The 23,544-nt window shown below is 36.9% G+C and overlaps 1 protein-coding gene across 2 annotated transcripts in view; it reads left to right on the forward strand.

Moving 5' to 3' along the window:
- Positions 1-1,318: 1,318 nt before the first annotated feature.
- The window catches only part of LOC131042308 (protein KTI12 homolog), a 128,437-nt gene continuing 106,211 nt past the window's right edge, over positions 1,319-23,544 (forward strand). The window contains exons 1-2 of one of the 2 annotated variants that reach the window (XR_009372086.1): positions 1,319-1,614; positions 23,245-23,348. Coding sequence is in view for 1 of the 2 variants with exons in the window: in XM_059218560.1 (XP_059074543.1) it covers positions 1,467-1,614; positions 23,245-23,348 (252 nt within the window). In the remaining variant the exon portion in view is untranslated. The remainder of the gene's footprint in view (positions 1,615-23,244; positions 23,349-23,544) is intronic. The other variant, XM_059218560.1, reaches the window with a different exon arrangement.

The following is a 23,544-nucleotide window of genomic DNA, read 5'->3' on the forward strand; positions in this document are numbered from 1 at the left end:
AATGGGGATATTTACACTCGGTTTGGAAACATTTTATTGGTGGACAATCTGATAGAGTTCTTTGAGGAGACAAGACTTAAAAAATTTACAAGTTTCCTAATCAAAATACATAATAGAAGAGTCAACATGGAAATAAATATGAAAATGGATTAACGTTAGTTCTCTTGGTCCCTTAGACCACTCAGTCTCGTGAACTCGATTAAAATCATTCAACTCAACTCAAATAAAATAAAATAGATATTATTATTAGTCATTTATGTTAGAGTCATCTTTTATTAGCTAATAATTATTTATTTAATTACTAGTCTATTATACTCTACGCTTAAACTAAACTTATCTCTTATAATTCTTTAGGGTTTTCACCTATAGGGTTTTGAATATCCTTTTATAAGGATTCTCTCTTTGTATTTTCATAACAACTGTAATTAATGAATTGCATTCTTGTTGCACAATCAATATGACTCCTCTTTTCTGGATCTCTGAATTCTGGCCTCAATAGCTTTTTTGCTTCTCTCCTTCTGTGACAGGTTTGCATGCAGGTGATCTTTGAGAGCTGTAGAGTTGATTTTTCCTCAACTCCAATAATTTCATTTCTTATGTGATGTAATTGTGGATACTATAGACATATGTTTAGTGCCATGTGACATTCTACAATGGCAGCAAGGGGTGGAGTGAAATGGTGTGAGTGTGTTAATGTTAAGTTTTATCTTTTAGCTTAAATTTGACAACCATTCACATGTTAAATTATTAATATTAATTATAAAATTAATATTTTTAAAATAACAGCATATAAAACAAAATATACCCTCATAAAAAATATAAATTTTAGATAGATATATAAATATAAAATAAAAACAAAGATATTTAAAAATAATCCACCATTTCAAATTACATTTAAAAAAATATTTTTTTTTATAATTTTTCATTCAATTATTGAATAAAAAATTTGTATTAGAGAAAAAATAAATAATGCAATACAATATAATTTAAATATTTTTGTATGTAGTAAATATAATTTAAAATGAAATAAAATAGTTCAAATTGATATTGTTGGCATTTCTTTATTAAAAATAATCTACCATTTCAAATTATAGTTTTTAGAAAAATATATTTTATCAATTTTTATTCAATTATCAAATAAAAAATTTGTATCACAAAAAAAAATACAATATAATTTAAATATTTTTTATGAAATAAAATAATTTAAAGTAAATAAAATAGTTCAAATTGACATCTCTTTGACATTTCTTTTGATAGATATATTTAAGATAATTAAAAATTAATATTATATTTAAATAAAGTAAGCGGCCACATGACACCTTGCTCCAAGCAATATATTCATTTTTACAGACGGGCAAAGCTCTAGCGTGAGGTTTCAGCAAGTGCTTAAGCGTTTTGAAAACCTGAAAGTAGCTCGATAAACAACAATTCAAATTTAAGACGACGGAGGAGTGATACATACAGAAATGGCGTTAGTATTAATGTGTGGACAGCCATGCAGTGGTAAATCAACGGCTGCTCAATATTTGAGCGGAGCACTTCAATCTCAATCATTCAATGTTCGTGTTATCGATGAGTCCTCGCTGCATGTCGACCGTAATCAAGGTTATGCTGGTATGCAATTTATCTATTTTCTGAACCTATTATTTTGTTCAGCTGTTTTCTTCTTCACGCATATGAAGTTTGGTGAATTCCCAGTTTTTGGTATGTGAATGATCGAAATTATGCAATCGCTAAATTTAATCTCGATGTAACGGGATTTGGATGCGGGGCTCTTTTATGAAAACCTCAATGCTTTTACCGATTGAGCTTTTTCGCTCAACTTGATGTCTCCTCGCTATGATGTTACACCTTTAGGTTAACATAAGCGACCAGTATGATTTGATTGCATTACAAGCTTCGGATTAAATTCAAGGGCCGAGGGGTATTACTTGTCACCCGGAGTTACATGGAATATTTTACTCATTTTCAGCATTGAACATGTCTTCTAGAGGATAACCTAGGGCTCCGCCAGAAGAGCTCCGGTTATTACCATTTAAGCTCACTCCACTTGGCCACAGCGGGTTACTGTTGGCTGTTATCTATATTTGTGTAATTTTATATATAACTGTCGTAAAATATGAATGATGGGTTGGGGATTTTCACCCTTGTTGCTGTTGATCAATAGACTGAAATAACGAATTCTTAAGATTATGGATTTTGTTAACAGTCAACAGCATGTATCAAATCTAAATATCAATACATAGGAAACTAATGGAACAGTATTACCCATAAGATTACACAAGACACGGAGATTTTTATGTGGAAAACTCTTGTGTGAGAAAACCCACCACCAAAAAACATTCACAATTGTATCATTTAGAATTAAAATGTCTTTGCAACACCTTTTACAATGTTTTGATCGATAACATACCCTTATTTTGCAATCTCCCATGCGTTTATTCACTAACAATGGACAGATGTCTAATGTCTATTAGAATGAGTTTCACAGACACTTTATACATACACACATGTATGTATGTACATATATATGTATTTATGTGTATATGCATAAGAAGAAGAAGATTTTAACATTCAGGAGGCTAAATATAGCCAATGGGATAGACTGTGTAATTAAAGCGACTTTTGCAATCCCATCATTTTCCTATGCAAGGTGATGATGAGCGCCCCCAACTTCTCAATGGTCCCCTCACTGAATAAATTATTCCAGGAGCCAGCTGTCAAGATATGCACATACTTGCCCCTGCTGTCCTTGAAGGCATCACACTCTAAAATGAAATGCTTTTCTATTTCCATGTTCTTGGAATTGCAAAACATACATACTCTTCCTTCCCAAGCTTCTTTTGGCCTTTTCCAATGCCCAGTTTCACAATAGAGTTGATGCGAGTTAGTTCTTAACCGAGCAATAAGAATTTGGTTTTCCACGAAATATTACCCCCTATATATGCTTTTTGATGATGGTCAAAAGTGGAATTGAACTCATTGATATAACAATTCTTCTTTCTCCCTTGCCCTTTACCCCAAATATGCTTGTAGAAATTATCCATAACAAAAACCTTTATCACTTTATTAGTTGTGGGGCATGTATTCAAGTATGTATTCCAATTACTCACCCATATGTTGTTTTGTTGCATCCAAGTCTTCTTTCTTTTGTACAATATGCCATTGAAAACAACACTAGGCCATCTACCTTCTTTCATTTGCTCAATTCTTTTTAAATAACTTAAGAGACACACCATAGCAATTGCTTCAATAGGAGCAGCCTCAATTTCACTCAGCATGATATGTATGTATATACATACATATATGTATATACATACATATATGTATATACATACATATATGTATATACATACATATATGTATATACATACATATATGTATATACATACATATATGTATATATATATATATATATATATAAATACAAACATACATATATACATGTACATTTGCATATACATATACACTAAGTCATAGTGTTCACCGAATTTTGGTGGACTTATATAACATGATTTAAAAATTTCTTGAAATTTACCTTATATTCAAGTGTGTATAGGGCATAGGATTTTTTAATAAAATTTATTTAGAAAACGTTTTTTTTATTGCTCATGTTAAAACATAGATAGAGAAATCCCATCGAAGCATGACTGGTTCAAGTAAGCACAAGCACAAGCAGAGAGGATTTCTGGTAGGGATGTGGGAGATCGAGATGAATACTTATGAATTTTTGCTGTTCGTTATTCCAAACTAAGGCAAGGCCCACGTCGCACATAGGTGGAGCTGCATAGCATAAACAAGTAAGGTTGTTTTTGTTGAAGATTGGCAACGTCGGTTATCACTTCCAGTTTGAGGAAGACAAATGTGTAAGTGGCCTAATCGGTCTAATCGGCTAAGATGGAGTGTTGAGCAGATTCCTACAGGCCGACATAGATAACATTAAGGTTGTGATAATTATTGTGATATAATAATTATATTGATAGGCATTGATAATATAATTATTATATTTTATTGGGATAATATTTGTGATAATATAATTATTATGATATAATAATTATATAAATAATATCATTATTATTATTGAGATTATATTATATTATTATAATATAATAATATAGTTATATTATAATATAATATAATTATTGGGCTAATAGTGGTGACCCTTAGTGAAGGGATACAACCAATATATATAATTGAAGTGATGAACACATACAATCAATTAATGGACGATATGTAGATGGGCACCCATATGCAACAATAAAATAAAGAATCGATCCCTGTGGTAAAATCAACAGTTTTGCGAGCAAAGCAATTCCGTCAAGTAGGGTCTGGGCATATTTAATATATATATGTTAAAAATTCCAACAAATTTAATATATGGTGTTAAAAAGTCTAACATGTTAAAGCCTTACAAATTGACACACGCGCACACAATCGTGTACATGTGTGAATTTGTAATACCAAGGGTATCCCTGCGACCTAGCCAGCGAATGAGGCGAGACTAGTCCCTGGGGTTAGGATCCATAACCTTCAAGTAGTCCCCCCTCTTAAATTCGGGAAGAGAGTTGAACCTGAGACCGATGGGGAGCAAACCTACCGCCCAATCCAACTCAGCTACCCGTTCGGGCTAAGCTACCCGTTCGGGCTCAACATATATAATATATTATTCAAATATATATGTGTGTGTTTTAAAGTGGCACAATTAATATATATATAGATATATATATTATAATGTTTCTAAATTTATTATAATGTATTCAAATTTAATATGATATTATTTTATTTCTATAGATTTATTACTTATATTTTAGAAAAATCAAATTTATATAAGGCGAATTTAGTCACAATTTTTTTTTCCTTGTCGAACTTAATTCAAATTTTATTGGAGCCGAAAACGGACTTGAACTTGAACCTTGTGACATAGCACATACATATAAATATATATGGGAAAACAAACCATCCAACTATTCAACCAACTCGTGGAATACCAAGCGTCGTGTAACTATAATCCAACAACATATGACGTTAGCATACCTCATAAAAAGTCAAGTATTAGGCCTCCATGGGGATTGTGCCATTGCTGTACACTATGAATTAATAGCTGTAGATTGTTGATACATATACATGTCACTAGCGTAACCATCACTATTAGCTCCTTGCTTGTAGTAGCTCACACCAAAATAACATTGCTCGTGACTGCTTGTGGTATCTAGTGCTATCTTCCAAGACATTACCTTGTCGCTAGATATTGCTGCATGTTCAGTGGTTTCGCCACTTGTGCTTTTGCATCATTGATCATGCTCCAACAAACACTTAGCTCATATGTGGTTGCAAGTTCTTCTTCCAAATACCTTGTGGTTGCTGCCATGTCATCATCATGTGTGAAACAACATATATGATGTGTTGCAACACCTGCAACATCATTCTCATATGTCAATCACCATGCCAATTGTACCACAGTATTTAATAACTCATGTAGGAGATAGTGCAATATTACAACCTAAGAGATTAACATTATGCTTGAGAATGGGACAAACCTATTTCATCTCTACACTGTATGAGCTTTGTAGTACTTATAGTTTTCTTCAAAGAGTCTACAATGGTTTTTTGAGTATTAATTTTCTCCAATTGGATTTTTAAGTTCTCAATCAATTCCCTCACAAAATCACATTGCATATCAATTTATTTTGTTCTTGCATGGTAAATAAGCTTCTTAGGCAAACAAATTGCACTTTGTGAATTGCATTTGAATATTATTTAACTTTTAAAACCAAAACTATTACTTAACCTCTTCGACCATACCGTTTTCTTACAGACATCAATTGTGGGCATATATTCTGCTTCAATAGTTGACAAAGCAACTATTTGTTGCCTCTTGCTCCTCCAACTTATTGTTGTACCAAATAAAATAAACAGATACCCACTTGTAGACCTTTGGTTGTCAAGATCTTTAGCCCAATCTGAATCAACAAATCCTTGTACACTCATTATTCAACGCATAACATTTTTTTTGATCGGTGATAATATTTTTTTTATTAATTAAAAAGTTTGTAAATATTAAAAAATATAAAGGTCTTTCCCTGTAAGTCCGCCACCATTGCTATCCACTATCCAACCCTATCAGAGTATGGAAGAAAGACTAGAAAATACATAACAGTCCATCATAATCGAGTATCAAAATAGGCCTTTGAGGCCGACCCCCCCACCTTTGTAAACATCTATAACTACCCAACCCATGCCTTTTTTCCTTTGCTGGGACTATTTTCCCAATAATCTCTAGGGCCAAAGCGCGTATCTTTGTCTTTTTTTGGTCATTTGGTCTCCCTGGCCATCCTCAGCTCCACTTCATGCTCACAGACATAATCTTTCAACATTTACTAGTCGACTTGAGCTTCCTCCTTGTCCGAGCCATCGTTCCATAGAATGAATGGGCAGAATTCAATGTCGCCCTTTTCCGGAAGGATCCCCTCACCAAATCGAAGGTGTAAACCCTTACTCGCCTCCGCTCTTGCCAAAATGGACATGAGCCCACAAGTGAGCTGCTTCGGAACACATGCTTTAACAACCCACATCAAATCTTCTTTCAAAACCCACTCCAGTCCCCATGCTACCAACTTTGACACCAAATCCACATTTGTTTGGTAGCGAAATTTTGATGCCATATATTCTTTACCAAACAAAACATCTAAAATTTGCTTAAACATTGAATCATTAAATTTGAACACTTCGCCTAGGCGCTTCTTAGTGACCTTCCCAAAGAAGGCGAGCTGCTGCTTTGTGGAATGCAGAGTGAAATTCGCTTCCATAATGCAGCTCTCCCCTTGCTCCCTGCTCACCAAACATAGTTTCATTGGAAAGGCATTGAAAATGGCAAGAAATCTTGCCTTAAAACCACAACCGCCTCCCCCGTCATATCATCCTTAAATGCTCGCGCATGAGATTGTACCCGTCCTCTGATACCCAACTCATTTCCTGTAAGTCCTTGTACATCCCTTTGCCACCCACACCATCCAATGATACTTCCACATTGGAGAGAATATCGGCAGTAGAATTGCCTTCATGTCGAACGTGGGAAATATGATTTTTAATTTTTTTTAACAACTCCCCCTGTGTGGCCCAAATAAACTTATTTAATTTCCAAGAGGGGGCCTCTCCTTTAGAAATAGCATTTACAATGACTTGCGAATCACCTTCTAGGTGCAAACAATCAACTGCCAATTTTTTGGCCAAACGAATACCCTCCAAAGCTGCTCGAGTCTTCGCCTTGTTATTGGTGCCATTTGCCAACCTTTGAGCCCTAAATGCCACAAGATCACCCCTGCAATCCCGAGCCACCCAACTAGCACTAGAAGGGCCAGGATTGCCCTTTGAGGCGCCATCAAAGTTCACTTCGATCCAACCAGCCTCTGGAGCTTTCCAAACAACCAAATTGGGTTCCGTGATTGTTGGACTAACCCGAGAAGACCCATTAATGGGCCTATTCAACCCATATCATTAGTACCATGATAAATTAAGCAATTGTCTTGAGTTCCCTTCAAGTGCCTAAGTACTCTTTTTGCATGTATCCAGTGTACTTTACTTGGCTATGTTGTGAACTTGCTTAGAACTCCCAATGTTGGGGCAACGTTTGGTCTTGTGCAAACCATCATATGCATGAGACTTCCTACTGCACTTGCATGAGGAACCCTCCTCATGCAATTGTCTATAGTTTTATGACATTTTTCCATACTTAGCGTCGTGCCAACAAGTAGAGGTGAACATACCAGCTTAGTCTCTTGTATTTCAAACCTTAGCAAGAGTGTCTCAAGATACTTCCTTTGGTTTATAGTTTCTTTTTATTTACATCTCCATATTCCTCCATTTCAAGAATATGTTTGGTAACTCCTAAGTCTTTCATATTAATGATAAGCATATGATCAACATATAAAACAATAATCAAAATTTGATCATTTACATTGCTGAAGTATACACAATGATGGACATCACTTCTAAAATCAATTCTGGCACATGTTTCAAAGTTTTGGTTCCACATCCATAGCGACTATTTTAACCCATATAGAGATCTATAGCTTACAAACCAATTTATCTTTACCTTTCATCTTATATCCTTCGGGCATTTCCATAAAAATAACCACCTCTATGTCTCCATGCAAGAATGCTATCTTGACATCCATCTACCCAATCTCCAAATTAGTAGCCACAACATTAGATAACGCCATTCTATTGGAACTCAACTTAGCAACAACGGAAAATATCTCATTGAAGTCGTTTTCCTTAATGTGGGAATAACCCTTTGACACCAACTGGACATTGTACAACTCAAGTGATCCATCTGCTTTGGACTTCTTCTTAAACACCCTCTTGCAATCAATGGGTTTTCTATCCTTAGGTAGATCAATGAAATTTCAAGTCTTACTCTATTTTAGTGCTGTGATCTCCTCATCCATGGCAGTCCTCCAAGATTTTCTCTTTGGAAGTGATGTAGGAGCATCCATGGGTGTAGAGAAATCTTGCATCATCCAAAAATAATGTTATTTTAATTTTTTGGGAAGCTTAGGTAAATAAAATTAAATGCAAGCTATTATAGGTGTCCATGTACCTTGGAAAGTGTTTAAGGGGACATAGGGTGATAAAATAATTCAATACTTGTGGCCTATATCTAATGGAAAATATAATTTCCATGAGTGGACACATGTTAGCATTAATTGTAAGGCAAAATAATAAAATCTCTGACCGTGGTGTCCAGATGAGGAAGTGGAAGAGTCATGCATACACATGTCTTGGTGGTTGTAAAGAAGAATGGGGTAAGTCACCTCCTTAGGTGCCTACTTTGGATTTTTCAAGAGACTCCTGGGATTTCCAAGGGGCACAAGAGTGGCCAAGTGTTGTTCATCAAGAGGGGCCATGGGATTTCCAAGGGGCACAAGAGTACCATAAATTGGGTTTTGGGCTAGTTGTTTCATCATTCATAACAGAGTTTAAGAAACAAAGCTTGTAGCTCCAGCTTGCAGATTGTAAAGCCTAAGTGGCTGATATTTTGTAAGTGTTTAAATTGTATTTCCATTTCCATTTGAAGTAGTAGAAGGAAGTATTTTCTTCTTGCAATTTCTGTGTAGTTGTTATTCGGTGTAGTATCCTTCATAAGTGGTATCAGAGCATGTGTTTTGGTGTGTAAGGGGAGTGCCCTTCATCAAGAAGTGAGAGCCTTTTTCATAGAACTTGGTTCACCATTAGTACAAGTTAGAGAAAAGGTGCAACAAAAATTTGTTGGACCATACATTTTAGTTGATCTCCACTAGATCTTTTCATAGTTTGCGTTGAAGAATTTTCTGCCACATCTGCACCCTATCCATCTTCAAAGTAATTGCCAGATTTGCTTTCGTCTTCATCTCCCAAATTGCCACGTCCACTTTGCTGTTAATTTTAGATGCACCTTATTGCTCTATCTTTGTGTCAAATGTGTCTTCTCTCTTTCGTTTTCCTTCGGCTATTCAGTTTCAGGCAGTACACCAAGTTCCTTGAATGTACCATCTTTTGAGTAGAAAATTTTCAAGGTTTCTAGGTTCCAAACCTTGCAGCCTTTGATATTTTTTCCATAACCAATGAAAATACACCTTTTAGCTTTGGGATTTTAACTTGGATTGCCGCTCCTTAGGCACCTAAACAAATGCCTCACAACCAAATATCGGTAAGTGTGTTATTACTAGTTTTCTTCTTGTCCATGCTTCATATGGTGTCTTGTTTGTTATTATACAAGTAGGAGACCTTTCTTCAAGTAACATGTAGTGCTCATTGCCCCTGCCCAAAACTTCTATCCCAGGCTTGTGCTACTAAACATACTCTTAGCTTGATCAAACATGGTTTTGTTTAGCCTTCTGTGACCTCTTCTACTGCAATATATATTGGGTAGTCCTTTGCATCGTAATCCTAACTTGTTTGCAGGGTACATTAAACTCTTTCGAGCATAATTCACCTCCATCTGTTCTAAACACTCTTATTTTCCTGCTGGTCTAATTCTCTGCCAAGCTTTGAACTCCTTAAACTTGAGAAACACCTCAGATTTGATCCTGGGAAAATATGTCGAAGTATATTATTATCATCAGTGAATGACAAATAGTATAGAGTTACTAATGAATGAAATAGCCACAAGACCAAACACATTGCTGTGTATCACCTCTAAAGTCTCTTTTGCTCGAGTAATTCTAGAGTTAAATTGCATTGTGTTATGCTTTCCTAGCACACAATGCTTGCAAAAGTCTGAATTATCAAAACAATAAAAAGACTATCCATTTTTTAATTTTTTTTCACTCAAATGACCTAATTGCAAACGCCACCTAATCCTTGATTTAGATGTAGGAAGCACAACCAGATAAAGTTTATGCATCTAGTCTATACAGAGTACTGGTTGCATTCCTTTTGCAAGCATGAAATCACCTATAGTTAAATGTACACCCTTTCAATCAAAAGAGACATAGAGTTTCTTGCCAAACTTGGTACATGTAGTATATCTATGAGCATAGTTGAAAAACTCGGACTCGGCAAAAACTTGGCAAGGCCCGAAAATGCGACTTGGCAAAAACTTGGCGAAAACTTGGCTAAAAACTCAGCAACTAAAAAAATTGCTTAAATTTCATTAGAAATGCATTTTTTTTTGTAAAATTCAATGAGGAGATGCATCCAATGAGCCAATAAATGAGTACATCAAAGAAACAAGATAATCTAGTTATATTTGATTGATTTAAATGCAAATTGGGTACAAAATGGCATCCTCATGTGGAATGCTGATGGCTGATAATCTGAAACAAAATGAAAATAGAAAATTGTTTTTGTTAAACTAAAAGTAAATACTTTTTAAACATTTTACATCTTCCTCTTCCCAGCTCTAGTGAAAATTAGGTGAGAGGTAGAACTAGAGGTTCTAGTCTTATGAGTCCAATGTGGCTCCTCCACTTTGCCAAAATGAGGTTGAGGATAGCACCCCTCATGGGGATCTAAGGGTGAGTGATAGAGAGGTAGAGAGATAGGTCTAGATCTTGAGGGAGAGAGGAGAGAGTGGGATAGAGAGCGGTAGAGAGAGGGGATAGATGAAGAGTGATAGGGGGATAGATAGGTCTAGAATTTGGGGCAGATAAAGTGAGTGAGCTAGAGAGAGCGAGAGAATGCTGATAGGAGCCTACTGATTACTAAAATTTGATTAAGTTTGAAAATTTATAAGATCTTCTAAAACCTATAATTTGTATTATAACTCCTAGAGATCTAAAACCACTCTCAAACATCTTGCTAATATATACATGAAATATACCTTAAAGTATGTCACATTTCAATTCTTATACTTAAATGTTATATTTCATGTATATATTCTGATGAAGAGAATAAGACTGACTTGAAGAAAAAAAAAATTAAATAATTTTTGACACATTTGGGCCTCTTTTTTTTATGCAGCCGAGTTTTTGCCAAAGACTTGCCAAGTTTTGTGAAAAATTTGCCATTCCCCTCCTTGGCCCCATGGGACCATTTTGTCACCACCATGTGGTGGCGTACCTAGAAGAGTACCACATCGCCGTCCCCCTTCTTGTAATGCTTCATTACCCCTATCATGGCTGAATATAACAATCAAGCAGGATATATAATGAATCCTAAGCAGTCATAAACATACAACATATTATAAATAGTTTTAAACAGTCAGATATATATTATAAACAGTTATAAACAACAGCATATTAATAATCATCAATGAGCAGATAATATTCATCATGCTCTGCATAAAGAACTCATACCCAAACCCACAAGTATATTCGAATTGCTGTAGATTTAATTATTAATATTCAATCTGTGATTTCATTATATGATTCAAGCCTGCTCCTAAATCTGCTCTTAATGCCTTATATATTTTATTCCCCCTTTCCTCATGCCCTTCCTTTAAGTGTCTCCTTTATACTTTATTGGTGGAAGAGTCACCACCTTTCATAGGAATTTAGGCATCACCTTCCATAACAATTAAGTCACCACTTTTCATTGCTGCTTTTGAGAATAATATATTATTCTCCAAATGAATCTCCCTTCCCTCTCTTCCTCAAACAAACTTTCTTCCCTTTATACCTTCCCATGTGAGGGAGACTTCACATCTGTTCATCATGCCTGCCCCTTGGCAAGAGACACAATCTTTCACATTTAGCACCCTTTGAAATAGTACAACCCTTCATAAATCTTGCGCTTTGAAAGAAACACAACCTTATCTACTTCACATTCCTTTCTTCCTCCATTAATCCTTCCTCGATTCACATGCTTCACGTGCATTCATTTCTTCCCTCCTTATCCTTTTTCAAATGATCTCTTCTCCCGCTTATATCTTATGTTTGAAAGAGTCACAACTCTTCTTTCCATGCTTTTTGACCATTCATTAATTTAATTACATTGTAATTATATTATATTATATTTTTATTATTTTATATCTGTTATTATTTATTATTAAATCCTATTTCAAAATGGGGACATGATATCTTTTACCTGATTGAGACTCTGCAAACAGGTTAGAGACCATTTGTAACAAATTTCATGAAATAGACTTTCTTAATTAGGAACATCAAAAGCATAGATCTTTCCTACTATGTTGGAAACATCAATTTAATCATAAGATATCTCTAATCTATTTGGGGAAATTCAACCGTAGTCACAACTCTTCATTCCATGCCTTTTGATCATTCATTAACTTAATTACATTTTAATTATATTATATTATATTTTAATTTATTGTTATTATTATTTATAATGAAATCATATTTCAAAATGGGGGCATTATAGTCTGCCCCAACGAAGATTGCTTGTCCTCAAGCAATGATCATAGAGTGATCAAGATGATTCCCAATATAAAATGGCTTTGGAAACGCACATGGAACAAACTTGTTGAAAACACATAAAACATGATGCGAAGCATATTCAAGACACTACGTTACCCGGGTTCGCGTCCCTGGTTTTTTGTTCAGGCGTCCCCATTGCGGGGACTCCTAGGGGACGTCCCCATAAATTTTGCATATTGATAGTGAATTTTGACAATGAATTCTATAAGCAATTTGACTTTGACTCTCAATTTGACACAAATTTGGCATAAGAATTCTGCTAGTTCTTATATGTTAAGGTTCTATAATGTATATGTGCATGCTTTATCCATGTTTTCATATGAATATTTTGAATTTCCCTATATATTTTAATTTTCCCTATTTTTATATAGTCTTCCCCAAAATTGGCAAAAAAAAATCATCGTTCCAGAAATGCGTACCCCCGTCCCCTGCCGTCCTTGTCCCAAAAACTCAAGGTAACATAGTCAAGACATAAGGCATACGTTAGGAAGGCGCACACACCATGAAACAGTCATGCTAAAAACATGAGCAACATGGGGCAAACACATAAATACTTGAAGCACAAAGCATATATCGAATACACATGGAGTAAACATGTTTCTAAAACACATTAGACATAAAGGAAACATGGGATCTAAGAGGGAGAAGAGATCATTTGAAAAAGGATAAGGAGGAGAGAAGAAATGAATGGGAAGTAGATAAGGTTGTGTCTCTTTGAAAGGGCAAGAATTATGAAGGGTTGTACTATTTCAAAGGGTGCTAATTGTGAAAGTTTGTGTGTTTTGCCAAGGTAGGCACGATGAAGAGATGTGAGCTCTCCCTCACATGGGAAGGTATAAAGGGAAACAGGTTCATTTGAGGAAGAGAGGGAAGGGAGATCAATTTGGAGAATAATATATTATTGTCAAAGCAGCAATGAAAAGTGGCATCTTAATTGTTATGGAAGATGGTGCCTCAAATTCCTATGAAAGGTGGTGACTCTTCCACCAATAAAGTATAAAGGAGAGATCATTTAAAGGAAGGGCATGAAGAAAGGCGGAATAAAATATGTAAGGCATTAAGAACAGATTTAGGAGCAGACCTAAATTAATATTAATAATTAAATCTACAGTAGTTCTAATATACTTGTGGGTTTGGGCATGAGTTCTTTATGCACAGCATGATGAATATTATCTGCTCATTGATGATTAATAATATGCTGTTGTTTATAACTGTTTATAATATATATCTGACTTTTTTTTATGCTATATGTTTATGATTGCTTAGGATTCATTATATATCCTGCTTGATTGTAATATTCAGCCATGATAGGGGCAATGAGGGATTACAAGGAGGGGAATGGCAATGGGGTACTCTTCTAGGTATGCCACCTCATGGTGGTGATCGAATGGTCCCACGAGGCCAAGGGGGTACAAGGGGTACCGCCTTCGGGCTCAGAAGAGATGGGCTTCTAGTGCACCCTATTGTGAATACGCCTCATCCCTCTATCATGGTGAGTTAATACACCAAGAAGTCCAATCATAAGAAGTGAGAGATGGATGGCAAGATGAAGGGGGAACGGGTATAAGACACCTCACTGTTGATGTTATAGCTAGGTCGGATCCCTTCTAGGGCCGACCTAGCACGTGCATGTGACTAATTGGCCGTTGGCCTTAGTCACCTCTTATATGCAATAAAATCAATGTAACTTGTAACGTGTGGGGCTGACCCTATATTAGGGGATAAATATAATATTTGTAACGTGTGGGGCTGACCCTATATTGGGCGCCAAATTCAAGAGATTATGTTGCTCTCCTTGAAAGCTGACCTAGGGTGTATTGGAAGGCTAAGACACATATATATACAAATCATCCATCATGCATAACACACATTCACTTACACAGCGATCTCCTCCAGCAGCATTAAGCGAATCATATCCTAAGGTCAGCGAATCATCTCCCAAGGACAGCAAACTATCCTTAGAGTCAGCAAACCACTTCCAAGGGACAGCGAATCCATTCAGAGGCAGCAAACTTCTCCATAATCAGTGAATGGTGTTTATGATCCATCTTGATCAGCATTGAAGCATATTGCAGATAAGTACATTGTACTGCTGTGCCCTAGTTTGGATTCATCTTTGCATATACTGCTGTTCTAAGTGCTTCAAGTGTTGAAGCAGATTTGTAAAGATACCTACTGATTATTGCATAATAAGATCTGAGATTATTGCTGGGTTTTTCACCTCCAAGAGGGAGGTTTTCCCAGGGTATTTTGGTGTTCTTTGTGTTCATTGTTTTGATTCTCTGTTATTGCTATCTATATTTAACAGTCTGATCTAAAAACAACATGGTATCAGAGCTAAGGTTGACTTAGTTGTGATCAGACCTTGTGTTAGCAGCGCTCCTACTTCATCCTCTTCACGCCATTTTCCAACATTCAAGATGGTGTACGGTCTGAAAGTTGAGGACAAACTTGAAGGAGCTTCAAATTTCACTTCATGGAAATTCAAAATTCTTGTCACCCTCAAAGAAAATGATCTTCTAGAGTTTGTGCAAGGAAAGGAACAGCCTGCGCCTGAAGATAAAGATGAATTACTTCAGTTCAAGACGAATGCTGTCAAAGCCAAGAAAATTCTGATTGACTCCATGAAGGATCATCTTGTTCCTATCATCTCCAAGATGTCTTCAGCCAGAGATATGTTCAAGGCATTGGAAGGGATGTATGAGATCAACAACACAAGTAGAGCACTTGCATTGAGGCAGCAACTTCATCAAGTCAAGATGGCAAAGGGAGAATTAGTCATCACCTACTTCATGAAGATTTCAGATTTAAGAGATCAACTCAGTGCCATTGGAGATGAAGTTGTGGACAAGGTTCTTGTCATGCTTGCATTAAATGGTCTTCCTCACTCTTGGGAGCCATTTATCCAAGGCACAAGTGGGAGATTCAAATTTCCCAAGTTTGTCCGCTTCCGTGCTGATTGCATCCAAGAGGAATCAAGACTGGCTGCAAGAGGAATCATGAAAAGCTCTCATGGTGAAGACTCTCATGTTCTTGCTACCTAGTCTGTCAAGAAGAAAGGAGGTAATTGGAAGAACGGAGGTAATTGGAAGAAAGACAACTTCAAGAGGCATAGAGATCAAAGATCAGAATCTGGTCTTGATTCAAAGAAGAAGAAGAAAGATCTATCCCAAATTCAGTGCTTTAGATGTGACAAGTTTGGTCACTTCGCAAGAGATTGTCTGTGAAGGCTGAAGCATCAAGGGGGGAACATTAATGAAGTTTCAAATCAGAAAGAAGCAAAAGACAACTCTAACGACTTCCTCTTCATTTCAGCTTTGTCAAGCAATGTTCCCACGGACAGTGATAACTGGCTGATTGAATGTGGTGCCTCAAGACACATCACCGGTTATTGGGAGCATCTTTCAGATTTGGTGGAGAGGGGGTCTAATCTCCAAGTGATTATTGGAGATGATGGACGCTGTTCTGTGAAGGGTTTTGGTGCAACTTCCCTCAACCTTGATTCTGGAATCTTTCTTCCTCCCAACGATATTTTGTTTGTACTAGGGATTAGGAGGAACCTTATCTCCATTTCAGCTTTGGAGGATAAAGGTTATCAAGTGGCATTCTCTGAGGGAAGAGTTCTTTCATGGCCAAAGAAGTCCAACATTAAATCTGCTCGTGTGATTGGGAATCGGTATGACAGCCTGTATAAGCTTTCCATTCAACCGGTTCAAGCTCTTCTACATATCATTTCCAGCTCAAGCGAACTGTGGCATAGAATACTTGGTCACCTACACTGTCAGGCTCTTCCAACCTTGGAGAAGATGGTTAAAGGCATGCCTAAACTTAGTCACATTCATGATGATATATGTAAGGGTTGTGCTATGGGCAAAAACACTAAGAGTCCATTTCATAAAAGTGAAAGTAGGTCCAAGGAAAAATTAGCTCTTGTACATTCTGATTTATGTGGACCCATGTCTATTGCATCTCCAAGTGGTTTCTTGTATTATGTAATCATCATAGATGACTACTCTAGGAAGACTTGGATTTATTTCTTAAAGTCTAAAGAATCTAGTGAAGTCCTAGGCAGATTCAAAGAATTTAAGGCTTTAGCTGAAAACTTATCTGGGAATAGAATTAAAGTTTTATGGTCTGACAATGGAGGTGAATACACCTCGGGTAGCTTTCATGATTTATGTGTTGAGGCAGGAATTAAGAGGGAGTTTTGTGTTTCCTACAACCCACAACAAAATCGGGTTGCAGAAAGAAAGAATAGATCTATTGTTGAAGTTGCAAAAACTATGATCCATGATCAGGATCTGCAAACCTTCCTATGGGTTGAAGCCTCTAGAACAACTGTGTACATTCAAAATAGATGCCCTCATTGGATTTTGTAGGATATGACCCTAGAAGAAGCCTTTTTAGGGATCAAGCCTAATATCAGTCACTTGAGGATATTTGGATGTCCAATATATGTACATGTGCCCAAAGATAAGAGAACCAAGTTGGAACCTTCTGGCAAAAGAGGAATATTTGTGGGCTACAATGAAACCTCCAAAGCCTACAAAATCTACATTCCAGCACATAAGTATATTGAGGTTAGTAGAGATGTTACATTTGAGGAAGATGTTGCATTCAACAAATCCAAAAGTTCATGCATGGAGGTAGATGATGAAGTTCATGAGAATCCTCAAGACATGGACACTGATCATGCTCTTGAGATTCAGAGGGAGTCTACCGAACTTGTTGCAGATGATGATCCAACTGAACCTTTGGATCCTATTTATGGGCCTAGAGATATTGTTGTAACTCGGAAGAAACCTCTTTGGGCAAGGAACACTATGTAGGAGGCATAACAGTTCGCGACTCCTAGAGGTACATTCAAAGAAAGTAAAAGACCTCATAAATTCTCTAGCTATGTTGCATTGATGTGTAATCTTATTGAGATTGAACCTTCCAATGTTGAGGAAGCCTCAAATTAGCAAGTATGGAAAGATGCTATGGATGAAGAATATCAATCTATCCTTAAGAATGATGTTTGGGATATTGTGCCAAGACCTAAGGGTAAGTTAGTTGTACCTTCCAAATGGCTATTCAAGATCAAGCATGCAGCTGATGGAAGCATTGAGAAATACAAGGCTAGATTCGTGGCTCGTGGTTTCTCTTAGAAAGAAGGGATAGATTGTGAAGAAACATTTGCTCCAGTTGCTCGATATACTTCCATCAAGACCATCGTTGCCATTGTAGCAGCTAAGGGATGGAAGCTACATCAGATGGATGTGAAGACAACTTTTCTCAATGGTGTGATTGAGGAAGAGGTCTACATCGAGCAACTTGAGGGTTTCGTGATTCATGGCAAAGAGTCTCATGTATGCAAATTGAAGAAAGCTTTATATGGCCTTAAGCAGGCTCCTCGTGCATGGTATGAAAAAATTGATAGATACATGATAGGCTTGGGCTTCTGCAAGAATGATGCTGATTCGAACCTTTATTTCAAGGTATTCAATGGTGACATGTTGATCTTGGTACTATATGTTGATGACCTATTTGTTATAGGGGAAGATCATCTCATCCATAGGTGCAAGAAGGAGTTGAATTCAGAATTTGAGATGAAAGACTTAGGACTCATGCACTTCTTTCTAGGTTTGGAAGTATGGCAAAGGCCTAATGAGATTATCCTAAGTCAAGGCAAATACACCATTGATATCTTGAAGAGGTTTGGATTGTTAGATTGCAAGTCTATGCCTACTCCTATGGAAACTAACTTGAAGAAATTGAGGGAAGCTGCAGCTAGTTCAGATCTTGTGGATCCTACTATGTACAAACAACTGATTGGATCCTTGATGTATCTAGTTAACACTAGACCGGATATTTGCTATGCTGTGAGTGCACTTAGTCAGTTCATGTGTGAACCGAGACAGATACATCTAGTTGCAGCCAAGCATATCTTGAGATACTTGCGTGGCACAGTTGGATATGGCTTGAAATACTCTTTCAGTGTGAACCTGAGTTTAGAAGGCTTCACTGATTTTGATTGGGCAGGAAGTGTTACTGATCGGAAAAGCACCTCTGGTTGTTGCTTTAGTTTGGGTTCTGCTATGATTTCCTGGTGTAGCAGGAAGCAGTCTTCAGTGGCACTAAGCACCGCAAAGGCAAAATACATTGTAGCATGTGTGGAAACTCGCGAAGTAGTGTGGCTTCGGAAGCTCCTTGCAGGATTGTTTGGACAATCGTTGGAGCCTACTACCATTCATTGTGATAACCAAAGCTGTGTGAAGCTTTCGGTTAATCCAGTGTTCCATGACAGATCAAAACATGTTGAGATTCAGTACCACTACATCCGAGATATGGTACAAAGGAATGCTGTTCAGTTGAGATACATTTGCACTGAGGAGCAAACGACTGACATTCTCACCAAGCCCCTTTTTAAAGTGAAGTTTGCGCATTTTCGAGACAAGCTTGGAGTTGTGGAGAATGAAGCCCTTGTTGAGAGGGAGTCTCAACATCAGTGATTCCTTGAGATGTATCATAACGCATTCTTCTCTGCGAGAGAAGTTTGAGGTGAAAGCCCTTGTTCCACCCTCTGCGAGTAGGTATGGTGGATGCCATGTGAGAGACTCTATGACTTGGCACTTGTGTTTATTCACCCTTTGGGAGTAGCCATGGTGAACGTCATGTTGAGATGATGACATCACAATTGCGCGATGGGCACTTGTGCTCATTTGTTTTCCATTCATGGGTGTAGCCATGATGGACCCACCCTCTGGGAGTAGCCATGGTGGTTGTCACTATGTGACTCAGATCTTGAGAAGGTCTCCTCCCTAGCTAAGAGGGAGTGTTGATGTTATAGCTAGGTCGGATCTGTTCTAGGGCCGACCTAGCACGTGCATGTTAACTCGTAACGTGTGGGGCTGACCTTATATTGGGGGATACATATAATATTTGTAACGTGTGGGGCTGACCCTATATTGGGTGCCAAATTTAAGAGATTATGTTGCTCTCCTTGAAAGTCGACCTAGGGTGTATTGGAAGGCTAAGACACATATATATACAAAGCATCCATCATGCATAACACACATTCACTTACACAGCGATCTCCTCCAGCAGCATTCAGTGAATCATATCCTAAGGTGAGCAAATCATCTCCCAAGGACAGCGAACTATCCTTAGAGTCAGCGAACCACTTCCAAGGGACAGCGAATCCATTCAGAGGCAGCAAACTTCTTCATTATCAGCGAATGGTGTTTATGATCTGTCTTGATCAGCATTGAAGCATATTGCAGATAAGGACATTGTATTGCTGTGCCCTAGTTTGGATTCATCTGTGCATATACTGCTGTTCTAAGTGCTTCAAGTGTTGAAGCAGATTTGTAAAGATACCTACTGATTATTGCATAATAAGATCTGAGATTATTGCTGGGTTTTTCACCTCCAAGAGGGAGGTTTTCCCAGGGTATTTTGGTATTCTTTGTGTTCATTGTTTTGATTCTCTGTTTTTTCTATCTATATTTAACAGTCTGTTCTAAAAACAACACTCACTAGGTACACCACCTCATATGGATGGCATGGGCCACATGGGGCCAAGAGGGATGGTATATCCGCTCTTATGCCTAGGGTAGAGGATCTCTTGGACACCCTAGGGTAGAGGATCTCTTGGACACCCTATAAAGTCACTTTATTCTAGCTTCTCTATGGTTGAATTTCCCAAATAAATTACAAATATCATATAATTAAGTTAATGTTCTCAACCCTAGTAGGATTTTATGGCAAAAAACTAGGGCATTTAAAAAAGGACATTACATCATTGAACTAATTATTTTTAAATCTGGGTAGATCATATTGTTGAGACCCACTTGGCAACAACATGGCAAGCTGTTTTTATCACTTTGACCCACCAAAGAACTCAATAACTTGAAAGAATATACATTATATAGAAGATATTTTAATAGCATTTTTTGAAAAGCTTGAATTAATTTTATGGTTGTTTTGGCAAAACTGGCTGAGTTTGACAGTTGGACTTGTGAGTCTTCTGAAACTTGCGGACTCACTGAAACTAGGTCATTGACTTATTCAAATCTGTGGGTCCTCACCTAGTCATGACTAAACATGGTTTAGAAACAAAATCATAACAGCACGTGAAATGATTAATGCACGCTCAAAAATATCTACTGCAACAACAGAATTATAGAGCAGGAAGTTTCATATCCTTAGTATTCATCACAAATAACTGGTATGAGCCTTTACTATTACATGGCATAACCTAACCCAGGTAGCAGGGAGCCAGCAGAACAGCAGTAAAAGCAAGAAAAATCCAATTTTGTAATGATTGTATAATATATTTTAGAGAAAACTTTATTGGTGGTAGTTTTGTTTCACTTCAAGCTTATTCATTCTAGTTTCATTACAAGTTTGAGAAAAGGGTCAAAGCTCAAAGACTTGAAAAATTTGAACAATATTTAAGGTCATTGGAAAGAAATTTTCCAGTGGGCTTTCCCAAGTGGAGTTTCATATGCCTGATTGATCTTGGCTTGGCCATGACATATAACAAAATTTATTTACCATTCCTGTACCAGATTATCCTGATGATGGGTCAATAAGTTTGACGTTGGAGCTGGTAAATAAAAATAACTGCACATCTTTATGCAGAAAAAGTCATACAAACATGCATGCATCACAGAGATCCAAAATATTATATTAGTTTTTTATATTATTCATCATCTCTTTAAGCTTCAGGAATTCGTGACATTGTTAGCCTCTTATTCCATTGATTCTCACATACTCCTTTGATGCCTTAATTGCATTGCAAGCCAACATAATTTCCATTATGTTTCAACTTTTAAGTGTAGAAGATGAGATAAGAGGAGCCCCTCCCTTCCTTAAATGCCTCCCTGAGCAAGGTCTGGAAAGGGACTGAATATTCCAATGAATTATGGTATCTGTGGAACTGGAAAATGATTTTCTCCTATTGGCCACAAGTATATCCATGCAAAATCCATTTTGAGATTGTTCAGAGGGCCACCTTTTTGATACAACTGTTTTAGATTTTACTTAGAACACGTTATAAGTTTTTCTTCCAAATTATCACCACTCTTCACAAATTGAGGAGCTTCGCCTCTGTCCTTTTTTGCCCTTTGACTCAGATTTAGTTGCAAGAAAGCCTTCAGGATAGTCAGGGAGAACCTCTTTGAAAGTTTTTGTTTTCTGCCTGAATCAATAAAATAATTCACCAAAGGCCCTGCAATTCAAGGCCTGAAATAAGCACACGCACTTCTCTTTTAGCACAACCTCTATCAATCTCTGAATGGTTCCATTACCCTCAGTCATCATGACATTAAATTTTCCTTAGTTTGGTAATGAAATGCATGGCCCCCAATTAGCAGGAAAAAAACAAACTCCGCACATTACTGCTGAACCCATCTGAGTTGATATAGAGGACACAAACTTTAGAGTCTATGATATGGATATATAGCTTCGAAAAGGTTTATTCTGAGAATGGGGAGAAATATGAAAAAATTAAATTGCAGGAAATAGAAGTGGACGAACCATTTGCCACCAGGTCCTCACATACACATTGTCTTGAAGGCTAAGTCTCGGAACCTTCTTGTTCCACACAGAAACTGAGAGAAAAGAACAAGAAGCTCCTCAAATCAAGAACTCTAAAACTAAAACCCAAAAGCATTACGATAAAGTAATCAGTCTTATAACAGAGGAACATTAAAGCTGGGAAAAATTTGGACATTTCAGGCTCTTCTCCATATCATTATGCTCAAGCACTACAAAATGCTGAGGAGTTGTTCCCAACTAATCAATGCCTTGACATGTGAGCTGGATGATATATCCTTCTTACCGCTGAAAACTAAAGAGGAAAGAAAAACAGTGGAGAACAGAGAAGGAGGAGAGCATAGGAGAACTTAGGTTATATGCTGCCAAAATAGATGCTGTACACTCCTCATAAGCATGGAATTATAGGTCCACATTTATGTGGATGAGTGCTGTTTGGTTAAGGCTAAGCAAATACAAACTGCCCCAGAACTTGGCATACAAAATGCTTCAATTAGTCAAACTTTATTTGAGTTGATGAAGAGCTTCAGTGAGCAAGGCCAAGTGTATACATGAGATAATCGCTTCAAATGCTTTAGATCTAAGGATGCTCAAGAATCATTTGTAGATTAGTAAATCCATGGAATGGATTCTATATTTGTAGCCTTTGTGCATTTTATAGTTATATTATGATATTTTTCTTTATATGAATCTACTTTGCTATGATGCATCATATCCTTGGTAACAAAAGTATTCTCTTTTAAAAACTATTTGTACGTTGAATTGTAATAATTACCATCTAAAAAGTGGTCTTTATCTGAGAGATTTCGAGTAATTCTGAACATTACTATTTCGTGTCCATCAGATATGCCTTCCGAGAAGAACTTGCGTGGTGTATTGAGATCTGAGGTGGACAGATCCGTTTCAAAAGACAGCATAATTATTGTAGATTCATTAAACAACATTAAGGTGGAACTATCAACATCCTTGTGCTTGATTGCATGCAATCCTTATTCTCATGTTTATTTTGCAAGTTATGCACTTTGGGATTTTTGCTTGCTTTCAGGAGTCTTTTTTAAGCATCACTTGTGTTGTTACTGTATAATATTCTTCATACATGTTTGTTGGGGTTGGGGTAGGAGATAATCAAATGTATCTATGTATT

This window comes from Cryptomeria japonica, chromosome 3 (genome assembly GCF_030272615.1).
Source record: "Cryptomeria japonica chromosome 3, Sugi_1.0, whole genome shotgun sequence".
Lineage (NCBI taxonomy): Eukaryota > Viridiplantae > Streptophyta > Pinopsida > Cupressales > Cupressaceae > Cryptomeria > Cryptomeria japonica.